This window comes from Hemicordylus capensis, chromosome 2 (genome assembly GCF_027244095.1).
Source record: "Hemicordylus capensis ecotype Gifberg chromosome 2, rHemCap1.1.pri, whole genome shotgun sequence".
Taxonomy (NCBI): domain Eukaryota; kingdom Metazoa; phylum Chordata; class Lepidosauria; order Squamata; family Cordylidae; genus Hemicordylus; species Hemicordylus capensis.
In genome coordinates this window covers 29,219,674-29,238,780 of record NC_069658.1, presented here as the reverse complement: position 1 = coordinate 29,238,780, position 19,107 = coordinate 29,219,674, and the positions used below count along the sequence as shown (strand labels likewise).

The window sequence follows — 19,107 nt, the reverse complement described above, 5'->3', positions numbered from 1 at the left end:
AGCCACCCGCCCGAGTCCTCACCATAAGAGAGAGGTTGTTCAAATAAGAGAGGAGCTCGCAAACAGAGCTCCTCTCTCTGCAAAGTCTCGGCCCCAACTGGGGCTTTGGGCGCAAAGGACGCCTGGGAAAAAGTGCGTCTTATGGTCCGAAAAATACAGTACTTCTTCCTGAAGCTTTGGAGATCTGCTGCCAGCCAGTGTAGACTAGCATTCCTGAACTAGGTGGCCCAATGCCTCATAAGGCAGCTTCCTATGTTTCAATGGTTGTTACTTATTTTTATCTCACAGTGATTTTGTTTTAAACCTGTTTTGTATTATCTTTAGGGTCTCATGACTCATTTAGCTTCTACATTGATGAAGCCTCCCCGGTTGGACCTGAGCAGCCTGAAACTGTCCAGAACTTTGTCTCTGTGTTTGGAACTGTGGCTAAAAAACTGATGAGAAAATGGCTGGCCACACAGACAATGAATTTTACAAGCCAGCTGGGAGCAGGTATACGCTATTTTGATCTCAGAATCTCCACGAAGCCCAGAGACCCTGACAATGAACTCTACTTTGCTCATGGTTTATTCAGTGCCAAGGTCAATGAGGGCCTTGAGGAGATCAGTGCCTTTCTTACTGAACATCAAAAGGAAGTGGTCTTCTTGGACTTCAATCACTTCTATGGGATGCAGAAATGCCACCATGAAAAACTAGTCCAAATGCTCAAAGACACTTTTGGAAGTAAAATGTGCCCTGCTAACTTTGCTCATGAAGTCTGTCTCCAGTACCTGTGGGAGAAGGATTATCAAGTGTTGGTATTTTACCACAGTCCCGTAGCTTTGGAAGTCCCGTTCCTGTGGCCAGGACAGATGATGCCAGCACCATGGGCCAACACGACAGACCCAGAGAAACTGATCCAGTTTCTCCAGGCGTCGATCACTGAGAGAAGAAAGAAGGGCTCCTTTTTTATATCTCAGGTGGTGCTGACTCCAAAGGCTAGCACTGTGGTCAAGGGAGTCACGAGCGGTCTCAGAGAAACAATCACGGAAAGGTGAGTGCCTACCATTAAAGGTGTTTTCGGATATATGGCAAGACCTCTGTGAATAGCTCTGTTTATAAGCTTCTTTTAGAGGAGGTGGAGGAAAAGTCTTTCTTATTGGCCCTCCCTGCCTGCTTTTCATTTATTATACATAACTAGTAGGTGAGGCCTGTTGTTGACCAGGCAAATTCATTTTGCATAAATTACACTTATAGTATGAACACCAGAAAAGTTAACTCCTATCAAGTAAAGCTTCCATTACTCTTTCCGTAACAAATCTGAATGGTTTTGTGATTTGTAACAGTAAATTTTTTCTTTGCAGTAAAATGACAGTTGAATAGGTGAGTCGGTTTTAATGTTAGCAAATTTTTTTTAATTAACTCTAATCATAACGGTCTTGATGTTTTTTCTGATTAAAAAGAAAAAGCTGCTGGCATAGATTGTTGATTGTTCCTTAGAACTCCTTGGTTCTGCTTTAATTGAAGATAACTTAATTTAATTACAATAATTATTTACACCTTTCACCCAGCATGTTCCAGTGTAAACATTCCACTAATTTAAGTGTCAGGATTGTTTATGTAAAATTTGGTGTCTGTAGGTAGTCGCAAAGTATGACTTTATTCTGCACAAACAGATCCACAAACGAACTGCTCAAAATATATAATAGCACAAACATAGTAGTTATGTTGAAACATTATAAGGGAACCAAAATTATAGAATTGTATTTTTACTGGACAGGTGTGGGGAGCCAGAAACAGATCGTGATAGTTTTAGATTACTGTGCTCCCTTTTTTTTGTTGCTTTTTGATCAACATTTATATTTATTGACTGAAAACCTAACTAATGCTGTGTGTGTGTGTGTGTGTGTGTGTGTGTGTGTGTGTGTAACCAGAGGGCACATGCCTGCAGCTGTTGTGCTCTTACATGCAAGGTAGGAAATTTCCACTGATCTCCCCTTCCTCCAGAAGTGCTCTGGAGTCCCTGAGGACTGCGTGACTCTCAGGGATATATGTGCAGGTTATTCAGAGCACCTTTGAGGGAATATCAGCAAAAATCACCCCACCTCCCCATAAACCACAGGAGATAGGGACTGCTTCAGATATAATGATTGTAGTAATATCCTGCAGGTGGAGGAATGGAGTCCTGATTTCAGGATCATGCATGCCTACCACTGCATTTAAGAAACAAAGTGTGAGCCAGACATAAACATAGGTATATTTGCAATTTGCTGAGTTTCTGTGATCTTTTCCCTTCAAAAACAAAATTGACTTCTAGCCCTGTTCAGACATTGGGCGAAGCAGGGACACCATACTAATGTACACAGCACCCCAGAAGTCTCACCCGTGGTGCTGATGTACCAGAAAGCCTCACCCTCTCTGTGCTCTTCACAGTTACAGTGTTTGATTGAAGAGGAAAGTGCTGTAAGCATGATTGCAGTTGCTTCGGTGACTGGCAGGCTGGGGCACCTTGCTGCTCATTTGCCATGTTGTAGTAATTTTATGACTTTTACAACTAGCTTCCAAAGCAGAAGTGGAAAACACTATGTTGCTGGCCCTTTTTGCCCTTGCCCCGTTCCTAACAGATCCTGTTAAGATTTTGTTGCCAACTTGAAACAGAGCTGTAGCGTTTAGTTGATCAATCACTTTAGTTGATTCATCCATTAAAATAGAAAGAACAGCTCCAAGCTGTTGTGCTAGCTTATTGTGCTGAGGCTGGAGCTTGCTCCTCAGACTAGTGTTGTGCTACTGCATGCACTTTTCCACTTGCGCAACAGTTGTGCAACCTACAGTGTTTCTCATTGTTTCAACGGGAACTTTTGTGCAAGAGCAGAATAGTGCAACTCTGCAGATCCCCATCTGTAGCACAACTCTGCACTCTCCTTGCGTTTGTACATCTTTCTTTGTTGCCCAAGCACTTTGTTAGGATGTCATCCACTGATGACATTACGATGTCAACACTGATGATGAAAAATCTTGATTGACTAAAAAGTCACTACTGAAGTACTGATTCATCAGGGAAGGAATTTAGAAAGTTAAAAATGTTAATTATTCAATATCAGAGGCTTGTGTTTTGGATGGTATACAAATATGTTAAATACATACATACATACATACATACATACATACATACATACAAACTGCAGATTAAATGTCAGATGTGATCTTGGAAGAGCTGTTCCTGCCGCTGTTCTACACGGGGGAAAAGCCTCCTAGGATGGTGCCCACTGTGACCCATCCATGCAACATTGTATTTTGATTATGTACACCATCTAGAGAGACACATATCAGGCGGAATATAGATAACGATAAATAATAAATGAAGGAACTATTTTTTTTTTAATTCTCTATTACCATTTTATGCATATACACATTTCTGCAGATTTGATCCCATCAGGTGACTACAGCTCATAGGATTAATCAATGAAAATGTCTTTAATCAGGTAATACAGGATGCTATATCTGGCAGTGTATACCTGCATACATATACCTGCAAGTGTTAATTTGCACTGGAGAACAGAAATTACACCATTGCAGTGGAGAACAGAAATGTATGCAGCCAGTCATAAGGTCTTTGCAGGTAGCTCTCTGCTACGCTTACTGGCATGACAGTGCGTGCCCACCACAAAGCAAGTGCTGACGCCAGGCACTGACGCACGAACACAATCCCACCTGTCACAATGTGATGTCTTTAATGCAGACAGGAATCACGAGGGTGCAGTTCATCTGCCCTGCTTGGAATGAAAAATGGCTTTGCACTTTCCCCCTCGAGCACTGCAGCAAATGTACAATACAGGGCATCATTGTTATCAAGATAAAAGTAAAAGAAGTCTCCAGGCCTTCCCTAAAACACAGCTCTGTCGCCAATATGCCAGGTCTGGTTTAGGCTGATAATGTTCACTTAAGAGCTCTGTTGTTCATACCAGAGACAGCTAATCCCAGGGACAGAATCCATTGAAGAACGGATGCATAATATGGCTACTTCCCGCGCATACGCAGGAGGAGGAGGTCCCTACTTTCTAGAAGTTCTTTTCTGAGCTCACTCAAGTAGACCAGCTTTACATTTTATACAGTGGCAAGAGTGGACGGATGAAAAGGTGGAGCCAGGCCACTGTGCATCATTTTGCATTTAGTTGTTCATTAAGAAATGTGGAAGGCTTCAGACTTGGCATGTTCTGCTGTGCATGTCTTACATGCCAAACTCTCTGATTTGGTTAATAGACAGCCTGTGCCAAATTACTAATGATTCTGTGGGTCTCCCTCCCCACCCCGTTTTATTTGTTTTAAAATTCAGCAAACAGGAGAGTAGGTTTTCTGTAGCTGCAGTGCTTTAGGATTCCAGATAATGGCTTTGATACAACAGTGCTCGGCAAAGACCATAAGACAGAGGTTCTCAAATGTGGGTCCCCAGTTGTTGTTGGACTACAAATCCCATCATCCCCAACCACCATCATGGCCGGGGATGATGGGGATTGTAGTCTGACAGCATTTGAGGACTGAAGTTTGAGGACCCCTACTATAAGATATTTCTGCTTATGCAAAGGGGGGGGTTCCCCTGGTTTTCACCAGTTCCCCCCTCAAACCACAGCCCCCTGAGCTCCATGACTTCTTTCAGTAGAGGCTTGAGGAGGGGCACAGGAGGCTGCAGCAAAGAGGAAGCAGAAATTTTATTTGTCTGAAGGATTTAAATACTTCATTTAAAAATAGCAGAGTGGTTTGCAACAAAATAAAAAGGCAGATATTTAAGAATGCCAAACAAAGCCAAACAATGAATAAAATAGCAAGAGAGAGCAATGGCAGTAAATCATCAAAAGTATTTGAAAGGCATGAACTCTGATGGGCCCAACCAATCTGGGAGTAGTTTAAAAACATTGAAAGGCCTGGGAAGACAGAAGTTCTTCGTCTGGTGCCTAAACAACAACATCTGGGGAGTTAAGGTTGGGAACTCCTGTTCTGGAGAGCTGCTTTGGCAATGTTCAGTATGGGTGACTTGCTGCCTCTTAGTGCAGGATTTCCCAAACTGTGGTACTCCAGATGTTGCTGAACTACAACTCCCATCATCCCCAGGACCAAAGAATTGTAACTGGGGATGATGGGAGCTATAGTTCAGCAACATCTGGAGTACTACAGGTTGGGAACCCTTTTCTTAATGCTTGCCCTATTGTTATTCCCAATTTTTTCCATAATAGACACGATGATTTGTCATATTTACGTCCCACTTTTTCTTCAAGCAGCTGAGGATAGCTTACATCCCCACCCCCGCCCCCCTCCGTATCCTTACAACAACCTTTTGGGGTAGGTCAAGTTTCTGAACTCCATGGACAAGTAGGAATTTGAACCTGTATTTCTCATGGCCTGGCACTTTTAGCTGTTGGCTCTTCTAGAGCTGATATAATTTAATCCTAAACTCCAACTCTAAAAATACAACCGTACCCTGTGGCAACTAAAGCAAAAAGATGTAAGAACCTTTGAAGATAAAGCCAAAGTATATAAAAGTCAGAGAATCTGGGCTAGAACAGATGCCTGTAGAGAGAGACTCTGTGCCTTTTCTCATAAGTTAAGGAGACTCAAACATATTTGGGTTGCAGATGAATTGGCTTCCTGTGTCTTGCAGTCAGGGGTTATGCAAATTAGAAAGAAGGACCTTGTACTTTCTAGGTCTTCAGTCACCCAGACCTACCTGGAGATGCCAAGGAGCAAACCTGGGACCTAGATGCTCTTTCACTGAGCTGAGCCCCATCCCTTAAGGGGAATATCTTACAGCTCTCACATGTAGTCTCTCATCTAAATGAAAACCAAGGTGGACCCTGCTTAGCAAAGGGGAAAGTGCATGCTTGCTACTGCAGTACCAGCTTTCCTTCCCCAAGTCCTCTGTTGCTGTGGATTGGAATGCCCTGAACACTGAGTCTGCGGACCAAGCCACAGCTATAGGTAGCAAGTGAGCACTAACACAGGCTGTAGGTTGCAGCGGTTCAGGAGGAAGCCAGGCACACCTAAGTCCTGGGAGCAAGGGGGAAGGGCTTGCAAAGGCAGTGTCAGCAAAGGCGGGGTCAGCAAAGTTACCTGTAGAGGCTGTATCTGGGGAGTTCCCAGGGCTGACTTGTGTACAGTGGGAACTTGCCAGACATCTGAGAGTGGTGTCCTAACACAGTGATGCCTTCAATGCAGGCAGTAGAGCCTCACTGATTAAGTAGCAGGCCCTATGGGTCTTACTAGCCACAGGTTATAAAGGGGCAGGAAGTACAGTCCTGTTATGAAATAGCGAGCGGGGCCCACAAAGGAAGATGGGGGTTGCTGGTGGCAGAATGATTCCACAACAACAGGAATCCAACAAAATCCTCATTTCTGTACATCCCTCTGGCTTGTGGCTGATATCCAGACTAACCCTGCACTGATGCCACTGGGGAGGGACAGTTTTCGTCCACCTCCCTCTGAAGCCCACTGTGCCTCCTGAAAATGTATCCCTGAGGAGCTGTATGTGAACAGGGCAGGGGTGGTCAACCTGGGGCTCTCCAGCTGTTATTGAACTACAACTCCCACCATCCCCGGCCACAATCAATTTTGGCTGGGATGATTAGGAATCGTAGTCCAAAACAACTGGAAAGCCTCAGAGTGACCACTCCTGTCATGGCGTCCCTTCCGTATTAGTGCCGGACATAGAGCCATTGGAGTGGCTTGAGGGCCCATTAGAGAGCACAGCCAGTGAGCCTATTCCTGCTTGCCTGGTCATGCATTCATGGAACACTTAGGGGTAACTTGCAAAGGGGCTAATGACAGACATTTGGCTAGTAAATCAATAACACACAGGCAAGTAATTAACACAGGAAGTCTCAGTTCTTCTCTCATTGTATTTGCTTCTCACATCCAAAGTTGCTGATAGAATATCTCAGAGCCAAGTCATACAGATCTCATTTTCTTCCCTGTGAAAAAGCCATCGATAACACTTACCTCATAGGGGTTTTGTGAGGCTAAACTCATTAAGTTTGCAAAGCACTTTTTTCATGCTTTTTCATGGCAAAGCGCAGACGCAGATTCCCCCCTCCCCCGAAAAATGATTCCAAATGGCAGCATAAAAAGCAACGACTCTTCATTATTTTTGCTTTTATTCTTCGATGAGCCTTTAATCTGATTTTACTGCACTTTCCTTAGGTTGAGGGCCGGGAGCAAATTCATTGCCAGGCTTTGCAAATCCCACTTTCTGCATGAAATGAAAAATTTTAAGGCAAAGCTATAAGAGGTGCAAAACAGGAGTTTGGAATGGAAATGCTTTTCTCTTTGTACACAGGGAGGCATTTCCCACTCAGGTCGTAAGGAATGCACAAACTCTTCTACTGATCCAGTCTTTATGTCGATAGAGGAAGAACAAACAAGAAAGATATGAAAGTATGGATAGGTTTTAACTCGAGATCAAAGGATCATCGAGTGGGCTTTGACCTTTGGCAAGATTCTGAAACTGTAGAACCCTCAAAAGGAGAATTCTGGTAACTAAGCAACTGTCATCTAGAATATATTACAGCTTGATAAAGTGGCTTTAAAGAGTGAGACAAAACTGATTGGTGATGAGTAGTTCGGAGCCTTGGAGATCTGCCAGGACCATCCTTTGTTTACTGAGCCTCATCTGAGAGGAGTGTTTCGCCTCCAGAGCCTTAAGACAATTACAGTAATGCATAGTGTGAAGCATTAAACATCAAAGCCCAACACAATCAGGAAGCCACCAAAGAGTTAATAAGGGTGACATGATGGGGTCCTTAGTTCCAAAAACAACAACAATGAATTCTGTGGCACCTCAAAGCCTAACAAATTAATTTCAGCATACATTTTAAGACCAAAAGAAGCTGCCTTATACTGAGTCAGACCTTTCATCTATCTAGCTCTATTGTCTGTGCCAAGGCTGCTCAATTTCGGCCCTCCTGCCAGATGTTGGCCTACAGTTCCCACAATCCCTGGCTATTGGTCACCATGGCTGGGGATTATGGGAGTCATAGTTCAAAAACAACTGGGGGGCCTAGGTTGAGCAGGCCTGGGCATTATGTGATGATTGGCAGTCTTTCCCAGCCCTGCTTGGAGATGCCAGAGATTGAACCTGGGACCCTTCTGCATTTAAACAGATGCTCTGCTACTGAGCTATGAGCCCATACCTTAATGGGAATATCTTAGAGCAGGGATTCTCAACGTTGGGTCTCCAGATGTTATTGGACTTCAACTCCCATAATCCCCCTGCCCCAGTGGCCTTTGGTTGGGGATTATGGGAGTTAAAGTCCAATAACATCTGGGGACCCAACGTTGAGAATCCCTGCCTTAGAGAGCTCACATGTAGTCACCCATCCAAGTGCAAACCAAGGCAGACCCTGCTTAGCAAAGGGGGCAATAAATGCTTGCTACCCCAAGACCAGCTGTCCTCCTGCTGTGCATCATGTTAGCCATTAGATTTTAAGATTTAAGATTTTCAGGCTCTGGCGATCCAATTGAGAACCTTTGGTTTAAAGGGTGTATCTGGAAGACAGGATTGATACATGAAGAACAGCAGGACCTCGATATCTATGGACTCTACCTCCGCGGATTCACAGATCTGCGGCTGTGTAATGGACACCCAACCTCGGCGTACGTGGGAAACACTGCGAGGAAATGTGTCGACCTCGCACGTCTGTTGCTTGGGGATGGCTAGAATTGACCACGGAGGTAATTTCCAGACACCATTTTGTGTTTCAGAGCCTCAAAATAGCTCCGTTTTAAAAAAAGGGGGGAACGGCGATTTTCAGGGGGTGCAGTTAAGATAGTGGGCAGCTTCCCCCCCCAATTCAAAGTATGTTGGAGGTTTTCCTCAAACTGGAAACCTAACCCCCAATTCCCGATTGCCCTAATGCCTCAATATTCACGGTTTCCATATCCGCAATTTTACCTCCTGTAGTGCTTATGTGTTACATGAAAAATGTGTGCACACCTCACTCCCAACCTGGATTGGAGTGCCATGCAGCTATGTTTTAAACACAAAAGGACCTCTTTGGGTTCATTTCTGGGTTAAGTCCCATCTTCTAAAAATCGGTTTAATGTCACGTGTAGCAGTTTGGCCTTGAGACAAACCATGAGCCAGGTCTCATGATCAGTGAGACCCGGTTTAGAAGGGTGAGTGGGGAGAGCAGGTTAAGCCCACTCTCCCCGCACACGAGCAGGGAGCCAGCCCTGGGCAGCCAGATCGGTTGCCCACACGATTGCCGGCTCCGTGACAGAGCCAGTGGGGGCTGGGGAGCTTGGGGGCCGCGCCCCCCGGAAGCTCCAGTATGCCCTGCGTGAGCACGCAGGGCATACTGGGGAGACCCCCGGAGCCGGGAGGCACCTTTACACCTCCCCTCCAGGGGTCTACTCATGAGTAACCATGGTGCAGAGCCGCACCATGGCTACTCACGATCTTTAAAACCAGGTTTGCGGAGCGCTCGCTCTGCAAACCTGGTTTTAGAGGAGGGGTACTTAGGCAGGTTACCTGCCTAGGAACCACCGGGCTTGTAGCCGAGCCCAGTGACTCACACAATGGGGCGAAATCAGGCTAGCCTCCGCTAGCCCAATTTCACTTCCCATCTTGTGAATAGCCTCATTGTCTTTATTAATTTGTCTCAAATGTGGTTAATGTGTTAGAGTTTTTGGAATCTTGCAAATGAGCTTTAATAAGAAAGAAGTCCAATATTAGGGGTGTGTGAACCAGTTTGACTCGAACCCCGGTTCAACTTGAACACTGGTTCAACTCGAACCCCAATTCAACTCGTACCCCAGTTCGACTGGTCCAAGTTCAAACCAGACCAGCCCGAACCAGGTTAGAGCAATGCTTGTATAGGGGAATTCGCTGAGGATCAATGAAAAAACACCATGATTTGAGTTCCCTTAAGATTGCTGGGCCGCTGTCACTAGATAAACTCTAGCCTACCTTTACTCGCCTCCTCTCCACTCCTGTGGCTTGTCTCATCATTTGTCCCCCGCTGTGTCTGTGTGTGTGTCTCTCAATTGCTCAGTGACATGGATACATTGGTCCCTGAGCTAGCTAGTTTCACTTTCCTTAATTCTCACATCAGTGCACCATTTCACAGCTGCATGGTTAACCATGTCACTTTGGCTCCCAGTCTCAGTTATTCAATGAATATTCCATCAAGGGAAATGCATCCAACAGCACAGGGACATATCCATCCGATACTGACTTCCAGTGCAAAGGAAATGTTGCATGTTGGATGTGGTTTTATTTAGGAGATAACATATGCTGTGTACAGGAAGGCAGATTAGAGCTATTGTAATTGCCGGGAGTTGAATTACCTCCAGCCGTGTTCTTGTCAGATATCATAAGTGAAGACAGGTTGAGCTTGGTCAGTCCTTTGTTGATAAATCTCCAGTGGGTACACCACTGCTGCAGGAATCAGTGCTGGGTACCCAGCACCAACAAACTGCCTCTGTGACAGGATATGAGCAGAAGGAAAGGAATTCTGTGTCACCTAGCTAGGCCACAGGTCCATGTGCATGGCTGGTGAATAGAACCATACATTTGCTCTAATACATTGGTTTCCTGGGAAATTGGTGTGAAAATATAACAAAATATTTCAATTAATTAATCAAACCACTGACATACTGATCTGGAACTGGAGTGGGAATTTGGGCCTGGTTAGGGACTCTCTCAAGGAGGAGTTGTTCTGAGACTCAATAAGGTCATTCACACAATCAAAAACTGTATTCTAACCGGGTTTGGAAGCTGTGTGTGCTCCCAATTTTTGGTCATGTGGAAGAAGGGTAGGAGGGAAAGCTGGGTCGAAGTGATTGTATGGAAGCAAGATAGGAGGGAAAGCTGGGTCAAAGTGATTGTATGGAAGCAAGATAGGAGGGAAAGCTGGGTCAAAGTGATTGTATGGAAGCAAGATAGGAGGGAAAGCTGGGTCGAAGTGATTGTGTGGAAGCATGGTAGGGGGGTGAAGCTGGGTAGCTTTTCCTCCTACCTTGTTTCCACATAATCACTTCTACCCAGGTAAAACACAGTTTTTGATTGTATGAATGACATGAATGACACCTCTCTCTCTCTCTCTCTCTCTCTCTCTCTCTCTCTCTCTCTCTCTCTCTCACACACACACACACACACACACACACACACACACACACACGCTTTCAATCTAGGACTGGTGGTGAACAACAAATTAAAAACAGCCGATTAAACATTCATTAATGTTTTAAAAACACACTAAAAACCAACAATATAGTGAAGCTCTTCTCATGATCAGTGAGAAGAGCTTTGGGGCTAACTACAGGGAGAGGGGGCTTAGCCCGCTCTCCCCGCAGACGAGCAGCCGCTTGTAGCTGGGTGGCCAGATCGGCCACCCACACGACTGCCGGCTCCTTCACAGAGCCGGCAGGGATCAGGGGCCGCGTGGCCCCCTGGAAGTTCCATGATGCCCCGTGCGAGTGCATGGGGCATTCTGGAGAGACCTCCGAGCCTGGAAGGCTGTTTGCAGCCCCCTGGTAGGGGGTCTACTCATGTGTTGCCGTGCACCACAGCAACACGAGCAAAAAGATGAGGTTTACAGAGCGCTCGCTCCGTTAACCTCGTCTTAGGGGAGGGGTAGTTAGGTGGGCTAGCTGCCTTGGGAGCACTGGGCTTGCCTGCGAGCCCAGTGGTTCCCACGATCCCTGGAAAGCGGGCTAAGCTCCCTTAGCCCACTTTCTAGGGATCGTGAGAATAGCTTCAGTGTTTTTAAGTGTAGCTATGGGGCCTCAGCTCAGTGTTAGGACATCTGCTTAGCATGCAGAAAGTCCCCTGTCCAATCCCTGGCAGCATCTCCAGGTAGGCCTGAGAGAGACTCCTGAAATCTTGTTATGTTCCTTCTAGTGCATGTAGACAATACTGAGCTACATGGACCAATGATCTAATTCCATATAAGACAGGTTCTTTGTTCCATGTTCTTACAACTCCTATCATCCCTTTGGGTGATAGAAATTGTAGTCCAGCGATATCTGGGGACCAGTGTTCTCTCTAATTTTTTTCATCCATGCACAGAATAAATTTTGTTCTGGGTGTCAGTATCAAGGCAGTGTGTGCACTAGAGTTATGCATGGAACCGGGTGGGGAAGTTCAAAGGTGGGGCGGGGTTGGACTTTAAGGGTGAGGGAGGGTGCACTCCCCCCCTCCATTCGCCCCTCCAGTGCTCTGTTAGCAAAGCCAGCGTGGTATAGTGGTTAGAGTGCTGGACTAGGACCAGGGAGACCCGAGTTCAAATCCCCATTCAGCCATGATACTAGCTGGGTGACTCTGGGCCACTCCCTTCTCTCTCAGCCTAACCTACTTCACAGGGTTGTTGTGGGGAGAAACTTAAGTATGTAGTACACCGCTCTGGGCTCCTTGGAAGAAGAGTGGGATATAAAATGTAAATAATAAAGGGTCCATTGGGGTGGCAGTGTACCTCCCTGCCGCCCCGTCCCCTTGTCGGACCCTGCGTCATCGTTAGTACTCAACATGCCTGCATGTGCTGGCACACACATCGGGTACTTCTGGTGACGTAGAGTCTGACAAGGGGACAGGGTAGCAGCGAGGTACTCTGCCACCCTGATGTACCCTTTGATAATGGAGCGCCAGTGGGGGGAAAGCAGAGAGGAAGGGGTAAGTGCACCCTCCCTCATCCTTAAAATCCAACCCCCCCGCTTTCAAACCGGTGGAACCATAAAGGGCCTCCGAACCAGTTCTGTGCCCATCCCTAGTGTGCACACATGCATTCAGAATGGGGCCTTCCTGATCCAACCTGAACCGGATCTAAAATTAACTGAGCAGACATCAAAGAACATGTGAGCGCACACATGCACACACACCTTAGAGGGAACACTGCTGGGGACCCATTATCTCAACGGAGGAAGGAAAGAAAGAAAGCTTATCTTCATCCAAACATTATTTGAATACTACTCAGATTTGGATACTGTAACTCTTGCTATAATCTGAGTAATTATCTAACAGCAAGGCAATCAAATAACTTTCTGCTACAACTGATTAATTATCTAACAGCAAGGCAATTAAATAACTTTGTAACAAATCTAGTTGGCATCACTGGAAACGACCTCTCTAGTGTAATCCATGGCTCTCTCTCCCTTGTAGCCAAACCCCAATACATTGGCAGAAATTACCCTAATTGCTCCATGTAGAATCCCAGGACTTGCTGACACTGGATACCGTCTGCTGATATGGAGGCCTTTGCTGTGCCATTTCTGCTATAGCAGAAACAGATTCAAATGATCCAATTAAAACAGTGACAGAGACTCCCAACAGTAGCAAAGGTGAATTCCTGAGCTGGCAGATATAATTGCCGGAGGACTATTGACAGCAACAGTATCTGAGGCAGCGGCAGATGTTTTTCACATTGACATGCTCATTCAGGATCCTTCAAGGAGCCTTCAGCGTATCTTCTCCAGCCTCTGGGAGGGTTTATCTTGCCACCAAGGAAGGCTCTGCTGTACGTAAATGGGAAACAGACACCACAGAGTTGCCAGTCAGACCCCTTCATGGTCTCCTGTGAGACTGGCTGACAGTAACATAAGGTATGCCTTTGCATCTGTTGTCTACGGCAGACCTCAGTGACTAGGCAGCTAGCCATACTCTATTACATCTTGGGCATATTTGAAAGCTTCATGTGGAAACCTGTCGTTTCCAACACACTCCATGCATAACTTGAGCTTCTGGATCTGTAGCCACAAGGGGGAGGATTTGGGGGGCTAGGAGCCTTCAGCAATATTATAGCCCCTTCCTACAAGCATTTGGCTTTAAAAAAGAGATACTACTGCTTACCATTTATATAGGCTGGGTTCAGACATAACACAAAAACAGAGGTCCCTTCAATGCGGTGAACTGCAGGTAAATAAGAAATGGACCCACGGTTTCCCTCCCCAAACTCCATTTGTCACCCTCTGTTATCTCCAAGTTTCCTCGTCCCAACCTCTGGTTTGGCACTGCAAGCATTACATGCAAATGCTGGCACTTCTGTTTAGCCTTCTCCGCAACCAGAGTTGAGGGAGGAAGCGCTTCCCTCGCTCTGGCTGCTATTGGCTGTGCGGGCTGTCCTTCAGGAAAGAAGGAAATCCTCAGAGCCAGCTCCCCCACCTCTCTGCTGTCTCGCTGACTACAGAGAGGCCCCGCTCCTTAACATCCAAACATAGATGGGAGAGCAGGGACCGTGGTTCCGTGTTAAGCCTGAATGCAGCCATAGTGTTTTTAAGTGTTCTGAGCTCTTCGTATGAATTATCTTGTAAAACTTGTAGAGATGTAGAACAGTTGATGGTGGCCTCTCCCACCCTTAAGTACCTATTTTGCTCAAAACCTGGCGCCCTCCCCACATACATTCCACTGCCCTCTCAGTGCCCCCAGTCTGGCCCTGTCCTGGAATATTCCATCCTCCACCCTACTCCACTGAATCCTTGCAACAACCTTTTAAGGCATGTACTATTATCTCTATATTGTATTGAGATTGAGAAGGAATGTCTTGCCTAAGGGCATGTTGTGAGTTCATGGTAAAGGAACATTGGAAGCTGCCATATACTGAGTTAGACCATAGGTTCATCTTGCTCAGTATTGTCTACACAGACTGGCGGCGGCTTCTCCAAGGTTGCAGGCAGGAATCTCTCAGCCCTATCTTGGAGATGCCAAGAGGGGAACCTGGAACCTAGATACTCTTCCCAGAGCAGCTCCATCCCCTAAGGGGAATATCTTCCAGTGCTCACGCATCAAGTTTCCCATTCATATACAACCAGGGTGGACCTTGTTTCCATCTATGAAATGTTGATGGTTTATGAGAGAAACACTGCAACCCATTTGGGGAAGGCCTGTAGCTCAGTGATATGTTGTGTACTGCCTCTTTATGGGGCAAGCCCAGAGGGCTTGGAGATGAGAAAGCCATGTGAGAGAACTGGAGGAACAGTTTCAGGTTTTTTCGCAGAAGCCTGTGTGAATGTTCCATCCTATATTATGATCTCAGAGGCTTGAGCAGTATACACAAGAAACAATTTGCAGATAAAGTAGTGGTGTTTTGGTTTTTTTAAAGCAGTGAATAATTTACGTATGAGAAGTGGGCTGTTGTGTGTTGCATTTTTCAGATAGTCCATACAGCATATGCTTTTCAAGCAGAAGATCCCAAGTTTGATTTCTGGCATATCCAAGTAGTGCTGGAAAAGACCTCTGCTTGATACCGTGGAGAGTCACGGCTGGACCATGCAGACAGTATTGAATTAAATGTCCCAAAGTCTCACTCTGAAGCTATATATGTTCATTTGTTCAGGCAAATGCAGATGACTTGTCATGCAGATTATAAACCCAACATGGGGAAAGTGACAATAAGTTGACCCGTGCATAAATCTGCTGTTAACTATTCCCCTTAGGAGATGGAGCTGTAGCTCAGTGTTAGAACATCTGCTTTGCAAGCAAAAAGTCCCAAGTTCAATCCCTGGCATCTCCAGGTAGGGCTGGGAAAGTCTTCTGCCTGAAATCCTGGAGAAACTGCTGCCAGTCAGTGTAGACAATGCCAAGCTAGATGGACCAATCAGAGGCACTCTTACCCCTGGACTTCGGGGCCAAAGGCCAAGGCTTCCACATCCCCTGGGGGCCTCCAAATCCTCTTTAATCTGTCCTGGGTGGTGTTATTTGTGCCCTCAAGAACCTACGTGTTTAAAAATGATGGTCAACTTGGGGTGGGGGTGGGGGGCTCCAAAGGCCTTTAGGTCCAGGTTCCAAAATTACCTTGGTGCACCTCTGGGACCAGTGGTCTTTCTCAGTATAATTCAGCTTCCTATATTTCTAGTGTGAATTTATTTTATTTTGATGTATTTATATCTCACTTCATGGCCTATTCCCCTTCAGAAACTCTAGATGAATGGTCCTAAGATAACGAGCCTGAAGGGGTTACAATACACTTTGTGAGCAGACACACAAATATTGCTTATTTTCCAGTAGGTGTTTTCTTTTTTAAAGGACCTGGTCTAAATTGCAAAGAAATTGCTGATGGTTGTTCTGAAGAGGCTATCATATTTAAAATGTGCAGCCTACAGAAATGCTAAACTGTGCCATCCAATTGAATAGGCTTCCAAGTTTTATCCAGCAATTGGAGAGTGTTGAATTATAGATAAACATTTCAGCAGAATGAATTCCATGGCCACTGAATGGTAATTTAGGGAGCCTGTATTTGGCAGAAGACATAAATTTGTAAACACTCTTTTCACTCATTTCCTGTGAATCCGACTCTCATATGGATAAGGAATTCATTGTGGATGCTAGTATCTGTAGAAACGCAGAGAATCTCTTGAGCCAGGAAGCTAATTGTATCTTAGCTTTGAAATCTTTTGTCAATAACTGGGTGCCAGAAGGCAAGGAGGAAGTCCATGGAAAGAAAGGGCATAGAAAGGGCTCTCCCAAAGAGGGGCACAGTGTGCCAGTTCAGAGGCATCTACTCAATCTCCCCCTGCATTAGTCATGGTAATAAACTAAGTCTTCTGTGTAACATTTTTATGGCAAGGCTTGCAAAATTATGCACCTGAGATTAAAGCTCTTTGTTTTGTGCCCCTCTTAAATAACAGAAAATGACTGCTACTCTGGCCCTTTTCCTTGCTGACTTGTTGTTCTCCAGCAATTGTTTCCCTCAGTGCAACAACTTATGGGACACTTTGGTTCCTGCTTCTTTTATATCACCAGTCACCATAAAAACACTCATTATGTTTGTAATGGCTCTGCTGATCTGCCTTTAAGAGCAATTTGACACACAGAACGTAGCAAATGAAGCTTTCCTCTAGGGACGTGTGGCCTCTGAAATTAAGCAGGTAGAGGTTTTCCCAGAGTGGAGATAAAGAGGTGAGGGAAGTAGGGGTGTGCGAGCTGGCTTGGTTCGAATCCAGAGCGGATTCGAACCAACACAGCCCGGGGGATATACAAGTAAATGGATGCCCTAGACTAAGAGGTGGGGGTGGGGGTGGCAAAAGGGTTAAAGTTAAAGTTTAGTTTAGTTAAAGGTAAAGTTTAGTTAAAGGTAAACTATTTATCTTTAGTTTACCACTGGTGGGGACACTAAAAACTATGATTGCACAAGAGCACTGTAGTTGGGGCGTAGCCACCACTGGGTGACCGGGTTCAAAGAACCTGGGCCGCCACCCCTCAGGGGCCACGCCTTGTGGCCCCAACATGCCCCCCCAGCGTCTGATGTCAGATGTGTGGGGCATGGCTCAGCTCCCATGGCCTGATCCAGTAGGGCTGTTCTTATGCTCAGTATGTCAACTGTTAAAAGCATAGGAGCAAGGCAAGTAAGATGTCTGGTAACCCTACTAATTGTCAGGCTAGCCTTCGTATCAGTACTTCAACGCGGAAATCTTTTCTCCCATACGTACTCTCTTACTGATTCCACGCGATCTACAAGGAAAGTCATCATTTGCCTTTTAAGCAGTCATATCATAGGAACATAGGAAGCTGCCATATACTGAGTCAGACCATTGGTCTATCTAGCTCAGTATTGTCTTCACAGACTGGCAGCGCCTTCTCCGAGGATGCAGGCCAGAATCTCTCTCAGCCTTGTCTTGGAGAAGGCAGGAAGGGAACTCAAAACCTTCTGCTCTTCCCAGAGTGGCTCCATCCCCCGAGGAGAATATCTTACAGCGCTCACACTTCTAGTCTCTCTTTCATATGCAACCAGGGTGGACCCTGCTTAGCTAAGGGGAGAAGCCATGCTTGCTACCAGAAGACCAGCTCTCCTCTGCCAACAGAGTAAATGGCTCATTTGCATTTGCGTTGTTGCTTTCATTCCTCTGCCTTGCCTCCTTGCTTGAAAGCTTGGTTAGGAATAACGGATGTTCCACCACAGGAGGCCCGTGCATTAGAACATTGCCATCATTAACATTCTACTGCATTGTCAGAACATTATGACTCAGACATGAAACTTTTCTTGGCACTTCAACAACGCAGGAGTGAATATTTGGTCTTACTAAATGTTAGCGTGATTAGCTTTGCCATAACTTTTCTTCTAAGAATTGATAGGGCTGGTTTCATGCCAGCCTCTTTAAGCTGAAGATTACTGCACTTCATTATTTAGAAAATGAAAAAGAACACTCTATGTATTTTACCTAATGTTGCACCATGACTATAGTATATGCATTACACATTGGTGCTTTGAAAGGTTACAGGCATTATGTGTGGATTCTCAACAGGGCTGGCACAATCTTAGCCCTTGGTACTTTATTGTTAATATGCAGGAGAACATCAGTTCATCATTCTCAAATTAATTCCCAAACAGAGGGCCGAAGCACATGACTGTGCCACGAGAAAACTGCTACTGCATCAGAAATAAACCCATGAAACAATTCAAGGCTCCTGTAATTCCAAATTACCCATCCACAGAGTGAATCTCTGTATGATATGAATGTATGTTCTCATATCGGCATGATTTGCTATTCTAGTCTTAGGAACATAGAAAGCTGCCTTATTCTGAGTCAGACTTTTATTCCATCTAACGCAGTATCATCTGCACTGACTGGCAGCAGCTCTCCAAGGTTTCAGGCAGGAGTCTTTCCCAGCCCTATCCGGAGATGCCAAGGAAGGAACCTGGGACATTCTGCATGCAAACAGATGCTCTGAGTTATGGCCCCATCCCCTAAGGGGAATATCTTACAGCAGACAGTGTTCATGTGTAGTCATCCATTGAAATGTAAACCAAGGCAAACCCTGCCTAGCAAAGGAGACAATTCACATTCGATACTGTAAGACTGGCTTGCTTCTTCTTAATTAGCTTCTCTGCAGGTGGCTAACTCTATGGGTTCCAACTGTTCCTATTGACCAGGGACATTCCCAGTTTTCTGAAACATGTCCCTGGGAGTTATTCACACAGGGTTTCATGCCGCGGGGCATCTGAAGAGCGAATCCGCTTCGCAGCAGATTTTCAAGATGTTTAATTCAGGGGATTAAATTGACAGTTCACATAGCTGTCGGCTCCTCCCCGCACTCCCTGGCAGATCTTTTTCCTGTGTGTTCCCACCTACTTGCTCCTGGGTTTTCCTTCAGCCAATCACAGAAGAAGAGGCAAGAGAGTGTTGTTTGTTTGTTTTTTAGTTTGACAGCTA

At 45.5% G+C, this 19,107-nt stretch overlaps 1 protein-coding gene and 1 long non-coding RNA gene across 2 annotated transcripts in view; one reads left to right on the top strand and one right to left on the bottom strand.

Moving 5' to 3' along the window:
• PLCXD3 (phosphatidylinositol specific phospholipase C X domain containing 3) overlaps positions 1-19,107 on the top strand; it is a 113,253-nt gene that overhangs the window by 82,330 nt on the left and 11,816 nt on the right. Inside the window, exon 2 of the mRNA XM_053289760.1 lies at positions 325-1,033. Coding sequence (XP_053145735.1) covers positions 325-1,033 — 709 coding nt within the window. The remainder of the gene's footprint in view (positions 1-324; positions 1,034-19,107) is intronic.
• LOC128342465 (uncharacterized) lies at positions 10,244-17,833 on the bottom strand. The gene is made up of 3 exons (XR_008314993.1): positions 17,730-17,833; positions 13,153-13,476; positions 10,244-10,448 (listed from the first exon to the last, which is right to left on the bottom strand). It is a non-coding gene; the product is annotated as an uncharacterized LOC128342465 (long non-coding RNA).